At 40.2% G+C, this 11,542-nt stretch overlaps 1 protein-coding gene across 1 annotated transcript; it reads left to right on the plus strand.

Annotated features, from left to right (window-relative positions):
- The first annotated feature begins 1,886 nt into the window (after nucleotides 1–1,886).
- On the plus strand, nucleotides 1,887–2,789 carry LOC108702330 (taste receptor type 2 member 40). The gene has a single exon (XM_018237807.1). It carries the CDS (start codon nucleotides 1,887–1,889, stop codon nucleotides 2,787–2,789), a length of 903 nt encoding a protein of 300 aa, XP_018093296.1.
- Nucleotides 2,790–11,542: the final 8,753 nt, after the last annotated feature.

Here is an 11,542-nt window from a genome sequence, read left to right on the forward strand (position 1 = left end):
GCTCCTGCAAACTCTACACTTCTGCCTGCTTGCCTATTGGGTTCTTCAAGCAAAGATAGGGAAAATGTGCAGCGTAGCCCCGCCCCTAAGCAGTGACAGAGGAGTGAGAGGACAGCCTTTTTTACTGAGCCGTCCTCTCGTTAGCGCTGACTATTTGCATAATTGCTAGTTCGTGCTTACCAGCTTTATCTCCATACACAAACAAGACAGAAGCCTCCGGTGCCCGGCGGGCCCTGAGGGGAGCAGACCCTGGTGCAATTGCACCGCCTGCTCCCCCGGTAGTTACGCCACTGAGGAAATCTATTCATATGACTTTGCCTTTCGATTGAAGAAAATGTTTGTTTAGTTGTCAGTGCCGCTCTCATTAACAGCAATGTGTTGATAAATGCAAATGTCTAGTGGCACATTGCAATATTGCACATTATTATCCACGACAGGACACACCTCAATGTAGACACGCCTTATGGACCTTTGTTGGAGTTGTTTACTATCTACCTATTATTTACACTGTTTATTAGAGTTGTTGATAGATTTGATTGTATTCACAATAGACAGAGAGTGAAACTATCACCCATGAACAGTCTTGTACTGTAGGACTGGGACATAAAGGCCCCCAGAAAACCTGAAGGAGAGAAGTTAACAAATAAATAAACCAGAGGTCCTCACCACAGGTCCCTGTTGCCCTACAGTATGATCTGATAGTTGGCCCTAGGGGATCAAACTAACCAGATGTGGTTAGTCAATTTGGGCAAAGATCTACTTTTTGGTAACCTTGCCAAAAGAGCAGATTTTCAATGCATCATCTGCATAAAGGAAAGAGGAACTGTCACACAAATTAACATATACTCATTGCTCTTTTGAACATGTTTGCAATTTATATTCATGCTATTCTAGTTTTCAACATATTAGTAGTTTCTAAATTACTACTGCTCAGGCCAGTCAACTGGCTTCAGTCAGTGGAAAATAATCTGGTTCTTCTTTGCTTGCTTATTTTTATATTCAGAATTTGTGCATAATAATTCTTCCCATATCTCTACTGGATGGTCACCCTTCTTGACAGTCTATGGTCAACATCCTCAAGCTGTTTCCCAAGACTTTCTTCTGTCAAATGCTCCAGCAGCCAATGACCAGGTGGCCCTGGAGTTGCACCAAAGCACAATTAGAGAAGAGTTCCTTGGCACATAAGGTCTATGCGGACTGGAAGAGTAAACCCCCTCCTCTATACAAGAGGTCAAGGTTTGGTTCTCCACTAAGAATATTCACCTCAAGATTCATTCTCTCAAGTTGAGGTCTAAATTGGGTCCTTAACCTATTCTTGAATTTGTCAGTCCTGTGGCTGTTCACCTTCCTTCTGAGATTCGTGTTCCCAATGTGTTCCATTTATCTCTTGTTAAACCTGCTACTTCTAACTGTTTCTCTTACAGACAATCTCCTCCTACTCCTATTATTGTTGGAGGCCAACAGGAATATGAAGGTGAAAAGATACTGGACCTGAGCTTCTCCAGAGACTCATAACAGTATCTCATCAAGTGGAAAGGCTTTAGTCCTGAGGAATGTTCCTGGGTAAAGCACTTCAATGCCTATGCTCCACGGTTGGTTTGGGAATTCTACAAACAATTTCCTATTGTCAGGAGTTGTGGAGTGCTCCGCTTTGTATCCAAGATGTAAGTTCTATCCATGGGCTCCTGTTGAACACTGGTATCAATTTACCTTTAAAGCACTACCTTGCAAGGGAAATCAGATACTAAGAAATTTGCATCTTCAGGATGTTTTTTCTCTCCATGTATATCACTTTTGGTGATCTGTGCTGAAGCATTCAACTGCCTCATCCTGCAAATCTCGGCTGCGAGCAGTATTGTACTTTCAAGCAAAGAAACTTCCAGAAAATGCTGTCAGCAGTCACAGTGATTTCGATAGTGATGGTCATTGTAACATGGCCATGTGGGACCATCCTGAACTTATCCATTATAGCTGTCTATGTCAGTGACTGGAAGAAGGGAGTGAAACTTGGGGAGAGTGATCAGCTCAGTCTCCTTATGGGGTGCAACAACCTGCTTTTTCAGTGCTTCATAACAATTCTAGAGGCTTTCTATTTATATGGACATTGCCTTTCGATTGAAGAAAAACTTTGTTTTGTTGTCAGTGCTGCTCTCATTTTTTCTATTTCTCTTTCATTTTGGCTGACTGCCGGTCTCTCCATCTGTTACTGCCTGAGACTGGTCAATATCTCCCTTAAATTCTTCATCCAGTTAAAAAGCAGACTCTCTCATACTGTTACCCCATTCCTTCTGGGATCACTGGCAATTTCATTCATCATTACACTTTCATCAGCTAATTGGATATCATACAGCAAAGGTCATGAAAATATAACTGACATTTATCATAATAATATGTCTATTGCTGATTTATCTTGCAGGATCATTGCTGTTACAGTTGGTAACTGTCTGCCCTCCCTCATTACCTCTATTTGTATTTTACTTTCTCTGATATCGCTCCTGAGGCACATCTGGAGAATGAAGCAGAATACACAGTTCGGGAGTCCTCAGCTGAAGAACCTTATAAAAGCTTGCAGGACAATGTTCCTACTCATGGCTCTGAATTTTCTTTTCTTCCTGATAATTTCCGGTTCAGCAATAACACAAAATAGCATGGAAACTATATGGAACATGATTTTCTTGTTAGGGGAACTGTCAAATCCATCATGTCAAGCCATTGTTCTGATCTTTGGAAATTCCAAGTTACTCAGTGCTTGGACAAAGACCGTGTTTCCTCAGTCACAGCATCATTAAAGAGACTAAATCTATGTTATTTTTATGTTATTTATATTCCACAAGGAAAGGTACTAGAAGTAAAATAATCTTACCCTACATTTATTGTGTTAAAGAACTTTATGTAGAGAAGTAATAAAGTCATTTGTGGTCTAACCTATATATGTCATCAGTTCTCTTTTCATTTATATGTCACTAGCAGAACCTTACATTACTACTAGATGTAACCACTATCCTTCCACTGTCCACATCACCAGGGAAATGAATGTATAAGTGAATGTCTCCTATCACATAAGAGCCTGATGTGAAGTTCCACCATATGAATAGTAACTTGTATTTTTAGAACTATTGGCATCTGAGTTATTGGGAAGTGTTTGTAACCCATTTTTGCCCACCCCCCTAGTGCCAAGGTGGTACATCACATAATTCTTACCGATGCAGATCCTGCATTCCTTTTCCTAAGTGAAAGGTACTAGGGAAACTGCACTCTGGCAGTGGCTCCACCTAATGGGGTCCCGGTATACACCTTAGGATAGTCCCATTAGGAAACATATCACACACTTTTTTATATGAAAATATAAACTTTATACAAAGAAGTGCAATTTTAAAGAGGAAGTGAACTATAACATTATACACATAAATGCTTTCAAAGCATGACCCACTACCCTAGGAACCCGTAGCAGTCCAGTCCTGGTAATTCCCTGCCAGGAAAACTCCCACAACTCCATTTTGGCAGCCCAAGAGTCCCAATCCCTTGTCCCCAAAAGAGTACCAGTCCTAGGTAGCGCTACCTGCCCAAATACCTCTCCCGATGGAGAGTATTTGCTCCCACGTGGCAGGCACACAAACAGCCTGTTTCTCCAAACAGGATCTCACTGGATCCTCATCCTTTCCTACCCCTTCCCTCAGGTAACACTCACCCCAAAGGAGTCACACAGAGCTGACAGGCATCCACAGCCATGATCTCTTTATAGGCTCCAGACTTTCCCAGTCAAGCACATAAACTTGAATCCTTCAGGTATTTGCTCCTAACACTGTCTATAGCGTGAGCTCTCCCGACACCAATTGCTGAACTGCAGCTCTCAACACTCTCCATAGTGTGAACATGAAAATCCGGCAATCCAAACTCCAAACCCTCCTTGGTTGAGCTTTCAGGCACTGGAGGATCCTGCCCAGCCTTGGCAGGCCTATCGAACTCCCTTTTGGCTACATTTTGCCGGATAGGATTCCCTATCTACACAGTGAATAAGATTCAGCAGCAATCTGTAATCTGTAAAGCTGTAACTGTAATGGCTGACTGAGCACATGGCATCTCATTTTATACTGTTGCACAGCGACACCTTGTGGCTGCCTTTGGAATCAGCCATGCTGTACCAATCACAAGGGCTCTGCCCCTTAGGAAACCCTGTATCTCAGACAAACAGGAGAATTCCCAGACCATGAGGTCTTAGACCGTAGGATTAACACTACGGTTCCCTACATGTGTAAGGGTAAAAATCCCTATCTTCTGTCCTACCACAGATCCAGGGAGGGAGTTGTGGGTAAAAAATTCAGAATTAACAGCAATGTGTGGATAAATGCAAATGTCTAGTGGCACATTGCAATATTGCACATTATTATCCACATCAGGACACACCTCCATGTAGACACGTTTTATGTTTGTTGGAGTTGTTTACTATATACCTATTATTTACACTGTTTATTAGATTTGTTGATAGATTTGATTTTAGTCACAATAGACAGAGAGTGAAACCCATGAATAGTCTTGTACTGTTGGACTGGGACATAAAGGCCCCAAGAAAACCTGAAGAAGAGAAGTTACCAAATAAATAAACCAGAGGTCCTCACCACAGGTCCCTGTTGGCCTACAGTATGATCTGATAGTTGGCACTAGGGGATCAAACTATGTTGACTCCAGATGTGGTTAGTCAATTTGGGCAAAGATCTGCTTTTTGGTTACCTTGTCAAAAGAGCAGATTTTCAATGCATCATCAGCATAAAGGAAAGAGGAAGTGTCAAAACAAATTAACATATATCATTGCTCTTTTGACATGTTTGCAATTTATATTAATGCTTTTCTAGTTTTAAACATATTAGTGGTTTCTAAATTACTACTGCTCAGGCCAGTCAACTGGCTTCAGTCAATGGAAAATAACAGAAAAGAAACAACTTCTGATGTTGTTCTGTTCTAACCAGAGAAACATCAGATGGTTCTTCTCTGCTTGCTTATTTTTATATTCAGAATTTGTGCATAATAATGCTTCCCATATCTCTACTGGGTGGTCACCCTTCTTGACAGTCTATGGTCAACATCCTCAAGCTGTTTCCCAAGACTTTCTTCTGTCAAATGCTCCAGTAGCTAATGACCAGGCGGCCCACATGTGTGCAATTTGGAGTTGCACCAAAGCACAATTAGAGAAGAGTTCCTTGGCACATAAGGTCTATGCGGACCGGAAGATTAAACCCCCTCCTCTATACAAGGGGACAAGGTTTGGTTCTCCACTAAGAATATTCTCCTCAAGATTCCTTTTCCCAAGTTGAGGCCTAAATTGGGTCCTTACCCTATTCTTGAATTTGTCAGTCCTGTGGCTGTTCACCTTCCTTCTGAGATTCGCGTTCCCAATGAGTTCCATTTATCTCTTGTTAAACCTGCTACTTCTAATTGTTTCTCTTTCTGACAATCTCCTCCTACTCCTGTTATTGTTGAATGCCAACAGGAATATGAAGTTGAAAAGATCCTGGACCTGAGCTTCTCCAGGGACCCATTACAGTATCTCATCAAGTGGAAAGGCTTTAGTCCTGAGGAATGTTCCTGGGTAAAGCACTTCAATGCCTATGCTCCACGGTTGGTTTGGGAATTCTACAAATGATTTCCTCAGAAGCCTCGTCATAATCGTCCAGTGACCCCCCTGTTAGAGGAGGTACTGTCAGGAGTTGTGGAGTGATGCACTTTGTATCCAAGATGTAAGTTCTATCCATGGGCTCCTGTTGAACACAGGTATCAATTTACCTTTAAAGCACTACCTTGCAAGGGAAATTATTGTGTTAAAGAACTTTATGTAGAGAAGTCATTGGTGGTCTAACCTATATATGTCACCAGTTCTCTTTTCATTTATATGTCACCAGCAGAACCTTACATTACTACTAGATGTAACCACTATCCTTCCACTGCCCACGTCCCCAGGGAAATGAATGTATAAGTGAATGTGTCCTATCTCATAAGAGCCTGCTGTGAAGTTCCACCATATGATTAGTAACTTGTGTTTTTAGAACTATTGGCGTCTGAGTTACAGGGAAGTGTGTAGGGCAAAAATCCCTATCTTCCGTCCTACCACAGAAAGTCGGACAGACGGTGGGAGAGAATTCCAAGGAGGGGTGCAGCCCTTGCAAAGTCTTGAATGCAAGCGTGTAAGGAGGGAATGAGAGAAGAGTTGAGTAGCAGGTCAGTAGAGGAGCGTAGTAAGCGGTTGGGTGATTATATAGAGATGAGTTCAGAGATGTAGGGTGGAGCAGAGTTATGAAGTGCTTTGAATGTCAGGGTCATTCATTTAAATTTTATTCTGAAAGGTAACGGAAGCCAGTGCAGGGATTGGCAGAGTGACATGGCAAAAGAGCTGATTTTTGCATCATCAGCATAAAGGAAAGAGAAACTCTGAAAACAAATGAACATATACTCATTGCTCTTTTGAGCACTTTTGCCTTTTATGGTCATGTTTTTCCAGTTTTCCACATATTATAAGTTTCTAAATAACTACTGTTCAGTCCAGCTAAATGGCTAAAGTCAGCAAAAATAACAAAAAATAAAACAACTTGTTATGTTGCTCTGACCAGAGAAATAACAGCTGGCTCTCACTGCTTACTTATTTCATTTTTAAGCACTTTATATTGAAGCTGACAAATTTCCCATGTTTTTGGTATTGGGAACTCCCAGTACTCCTAATAATACCCCTAATAATACTTTGCAAACAATTAAGAAACTATAGTTTACAAATATAGAATATTGTTTGCATTTTAAAAATGTGCTCTATCCAAAGTTTATTTGGGATTCATCTAAACCTAAGGGGCAGATTTACATAGGGTCGAATATCGAGGGTTAATTAACCCTCGATATTCTAACGTCGAGGTTAAATCCTTCGACTTCGAATATCGAAGTCGAAGGATTTACCGCAATTAGTTCGATCGAACGATCTAATGAAAAATCGTTCAATCGAACGAATAAATCCTTGAAATCGAACGATTTATCTACGACCAAAAAAAGCTTAGAAAGCCTATGGGGACCTTCCCCATAGGCTAACATTGATGTTCGGTAGGTTTTAGGTGGCGAAGTAGGGGGTCAAAGTTTTTTTTTAAAGAGACAGTACTTCGACTATCGAATGGTCGAATAGTCGAACGATTTTTAGTTCGAATTGTTCGATTCGAAGTCGTAGTCGAAGTAGCTAATTCGATGGTTGAAGTAGCCAAAAAAAACATTCGAAATTCGTATTTTTTTTTATTCTAATCCTTCACTCGAGCTAAGTAAATGTGCCCCTTAGTGTCTGGATTAAAACATAATGCTGTTATATGGTGCCAACAATCTGTGAGACAGGGCCAATGAGATTCTATCCAGCGGGGAGGACTGAATAATATGGTCTGATCATCCGTCAATACTCACTAGCATAAAAGATGGGAAGTCTATCCATGATGGTACATCTTCCTGCCCCTGCCAATGATGACTCAACATGTTTGGTGCTCCGTCTTGTTCTGCACATGAATAATACTTTAGTAGGGTTACTAAAAGAGGTTTGCACAAAGAAAAATGTTGTCCTTTGATTTAGGTAATTTCTGGGGTTAAAGTAAAGGCCAGTGGAGAGGTGGACATCTCTGCTGTGTAACTATGTAACTATATGCAACACAGGCTCTATTTAATATTAAAATAGAGCTAAAGGTTTTTTAAGGATGGTCAGAGCTGCTGGAAGAATGGAGAAGTCATAGCAGAGCACCATGATGATAGTAGGGTAAAACATTGACAGTGACATAAGATGTGTAAATGGTCCCATATATACTACATGTGTGTGTCAGACAAATAGAAAATGAAGATGGTGAGCAGACACAAATGATGTCATTCCTCTGATCAGTTCTAAGCAGAGTAACATCACAAGACTTTCCTTTTCAGATAAAATGAATTTTCAGCCGGCATCAGCCATTCCTTGAAATGAACAGCAGCTTAAAAATAAAATGCAAACGTGCTTACTTCATACGCTTCCAGTAACTTTTTTTTTGAGCATTTAAATTCAAAATGCTCATGAAATCAGTAATAATGATATAATAGATGCTTGCTGTGACAGGATTGACCAATATGGTGCCAGTCATCTGTGCAAACTGACCAATCATTAATAAGTGTAAATGAAATAATCTGTGAGGCCTGACTAACAAGGTACTATTTATATATGAGCAGTGACTAATATGGTCTGTACTAACTCTTTTCCTCTCCGAAAATAACCTGCTGGACCCCTACAATCTGGTTTTAGGCAACAACACAATAATGTTCACTTTCCTGCAATGGTGGTGCTGGTCCTCTGTTGACCCCGGCAAGGTCCCTCAGTAACAGCAGTAAATTCACGGGTCCGCACACACTCTATACATCTGCAGTCGGGGACGTGGCCCCTCTTTTTATTAATGTTTTACCACAAAGAGCAACGTTTCGGGGGTTTCAACATGTCTTCATCAGGATAAACTCTCAAGTGTTACACACATCGATAAGTGCAATATCTCAGTTGTGAGATATTGGGGGTCATTTATCAAAACTGGGCAAATTTGCCCATGGGCAGTAACCCATGGCAACCAATCAGATGGCTGCATTCATTGTTCTACTTGCAGCTGGCTTTAAAAAGCTAATCACTGATTGGTTGCTATAGGTAACTGCCCATGGGCAAATTTGTCCAGAGTTGATAAATGAGCCCCACTGTGTTTAGTTTCAAAGAAGTATTTCGCCAGTAAAGTTTCTTTTTTATATTTCTCCTTTCCTTTTTCTTTATTTCTGTCAGTGCCAGTACTTACTACACTCGTCTTGGGCTTATAGTTGCTTATTAAACTCTTATGTTCATTTAATCGTATCTTGACAGTCCTGGATGTCTGACCTACATAACCAAGTCCACATGGACACTTCAACAAGTATATATCACCCTCAGAATCACAGGTTGCAAAATGTTTAAGTTTAAAGGGATCCTGTCATCGGAAAACATGTTTTTTTTCAAAACGCATCAGTTAATAGTGCTACTCCAGCAGAATTCTGCACTGAAATCCATTTCTCAAAAGAGCAAACAGATTTTTTTTATATTCAATTCACATGACTTGGGGCAGCTGGGAAATTGGCAATATGTCTAGCCCCATGTCAGATTTCAAAAATGAATATAAAAAAATCTGTTTGCTCTTTTGAGAAATGGATTTCAGTGCAGAATTCTGCTGGATCAGCACTATTAAGTGATTCATTTTGAAAAAAAAATTTCTTCCCATGACAGTATCCCTTTAATGTCATGTCATTGGCTTGGGTGTTAACATATATCCCCTTTAATGATGCCGTTACAATGTCCACAATTATGGCATGGATAGGTGCCCACCTTATTGTATGTTACTCTTCTAGTTGGTTTCCCCTTATAATCTGTTCTTACTATGCCATCTGATATCGTTCTCTCTCTTCTATAACTAAATAGGGGTTTTTCTGTAAATAATTTTCCATACATTTTATCTTTTTGTAAGATCGGCCAATGCTGTGTTATAACCTTTTTGAGAAAAGCCGAATGTGGACCATATGCAGTTACACACACCACATTCTGTTTTTTTGGGGTTATATCCTTTGTTTTTAAAAGATCTCCCTTCCTGATATTCAGTACATCCTCCTTAATCTCTTGTAGTTCACGCTTATTATATCCCCTTTCGTGGAATTTATTTACCAAGTCCTCTGCTTGATGTTCATACAAGTCATCAGATGAGGTGAGGGTCCTTATTAATTTACTTTTTGGTAGTCCTCTTGTGACCCCTGCTGGATGGAAACTATCCCTGCGTAAAAGATTATTTCTGTCCATATGCTTCTTATATAGATCAGTGTGGAACATCCATTGGCCATTGTAACTTGTACATCAAAATAATTTACTGTCAATGGGCCCTTACTCATGGTAAATTTTATAGTGTTGTGTATGGTGTTATGATTTGTATGAAATTCTGACAATGTGTCGGGAGGACATATCGTCCACGTATCGTCTCCACACAGTTGTGTTGTGTGTAAACTGGCTGATTCAATATATATGTGTGCTCGAAATGATGCTTATAAATATTCACATATGCAGGGGCCATATTAGCACCCATACTGGTGCCCTGTACCTGCAAGTAAAAATTACAATCAAAGCGGAAGTAGTTCCGCTTTAATATGAAATCCAAGCAGTCAAATAAAAAATTCACTTCATGTAGCAGTAATTTCTCTCTCAGTAAATATTCCCTACAGCCCTCTATGCCTTCGTCATGTATTATGGAGTCCTTACAGGTCCTTAACATCAATAGCTCAGACAATAGGGGATGATGACAATATTTGTACCTCATTCAGGGAATTAAGAAACTGCATGGTGTCTTTGAGGCATGTGTCCAGTTGCGGTATTATTTCTTGTAGATAAGTATCAACATATATAGCCAGAAGTTGTAACAAAGAATCCGGGGGTTAGTAAGGGTATTATGTACTTTGGGGAAAAGATAAAAGATCGGTACCCTTGGATTTTCCTTAAGTAAAAGGGCCTCTATCTCTGGCGTAATACTCCCTGCTAAACATGCACCATTAAGAAACATTTGTATGTCAGTGTTCAACCTTCCAGGCTTTTGGCAACAACACTTCGTTGAAACTGCCCTAACCTGACTAATTAATGACTTTTTAACAGCTAAAGCCAATAACCACTTCTCACTACCAGTGTCGACTGGCCCACAGGGATACCAGGAAAATTCCCGGTGGGCCCAGGTGTCAGTGGGCCTCTTGTTTCTAACCATTTGGCCTACTTCATGGTCATTCTTTCATTTCTTTATGGGAACAGAGAAGTTTAATAATGGAAGAATAGAGTATAGTATGCAGAGAAAAGAGACTAGGAGAATAAAGAGGTTGAGTGAGGTTCCAATAGTTTAGAATATGGGCACTCAGCCTAATGTTTTCTGGTGGGCCCCTGGCATCCCAGTCCTACACTGGTGGCATCTGATTAGCTGAGGGCTCCTCCCGAGGTGAAAGGCGACTGTTAAAGATCGGTTCTGAATTTAGGGTGCTGATCGTGACAAGAACATCAGAGCAGCCTCTTTCTTTCTCTTGCAATTTACTTGATCAGGTCAGACTGGTCTGAAAATGACCAGCAGGTGACACTGTTTTAACAAAATTCATTTATACTAACTTAAGCTTGTGTACACCCAGATAGAGGTTTCAGAGATGAATGACCAATATGGTTACAACCATATAACAACCAGTGGACCAATATGGTTTTAACCACCTATAAAAACACAATATATTATAAAATAAACATTTTCTTTAAAACAAATAAAAAAACCCTTATGTTCAAAATGAAAATGAAATGTTGAGTTCTTTTCCACCAACCCTATCCGTTACCCTTTAAAGCAGTACCTTTGTCAGGACAAATAGATAAGTAATTTGCATCTTCAGGTGTATTTTTATCTCCATGTATATCAGTTTCGTGGGATCTACGTTTAATCATTTCGCTTCCTCCTTCTGCAAAGCTCAGCTGTGACTAGCGTTGTTCTTCAGAGAAAAGAAA

The sequence above is a fragment of the Xenopus laevis genome, chromosome 9_10S (genome assembly GCF_017654675.1).
Source record: "Xenopus laevis strain J_2021 chromosome 9_10S, Xenopus_laevis_v10.1, whole genome shotgun sequence".
NCBI lineage: Eukaryota > Metazoa > Chordata > Amphibia > Anura > Pipidae > Xenopus > Xenopus laevis.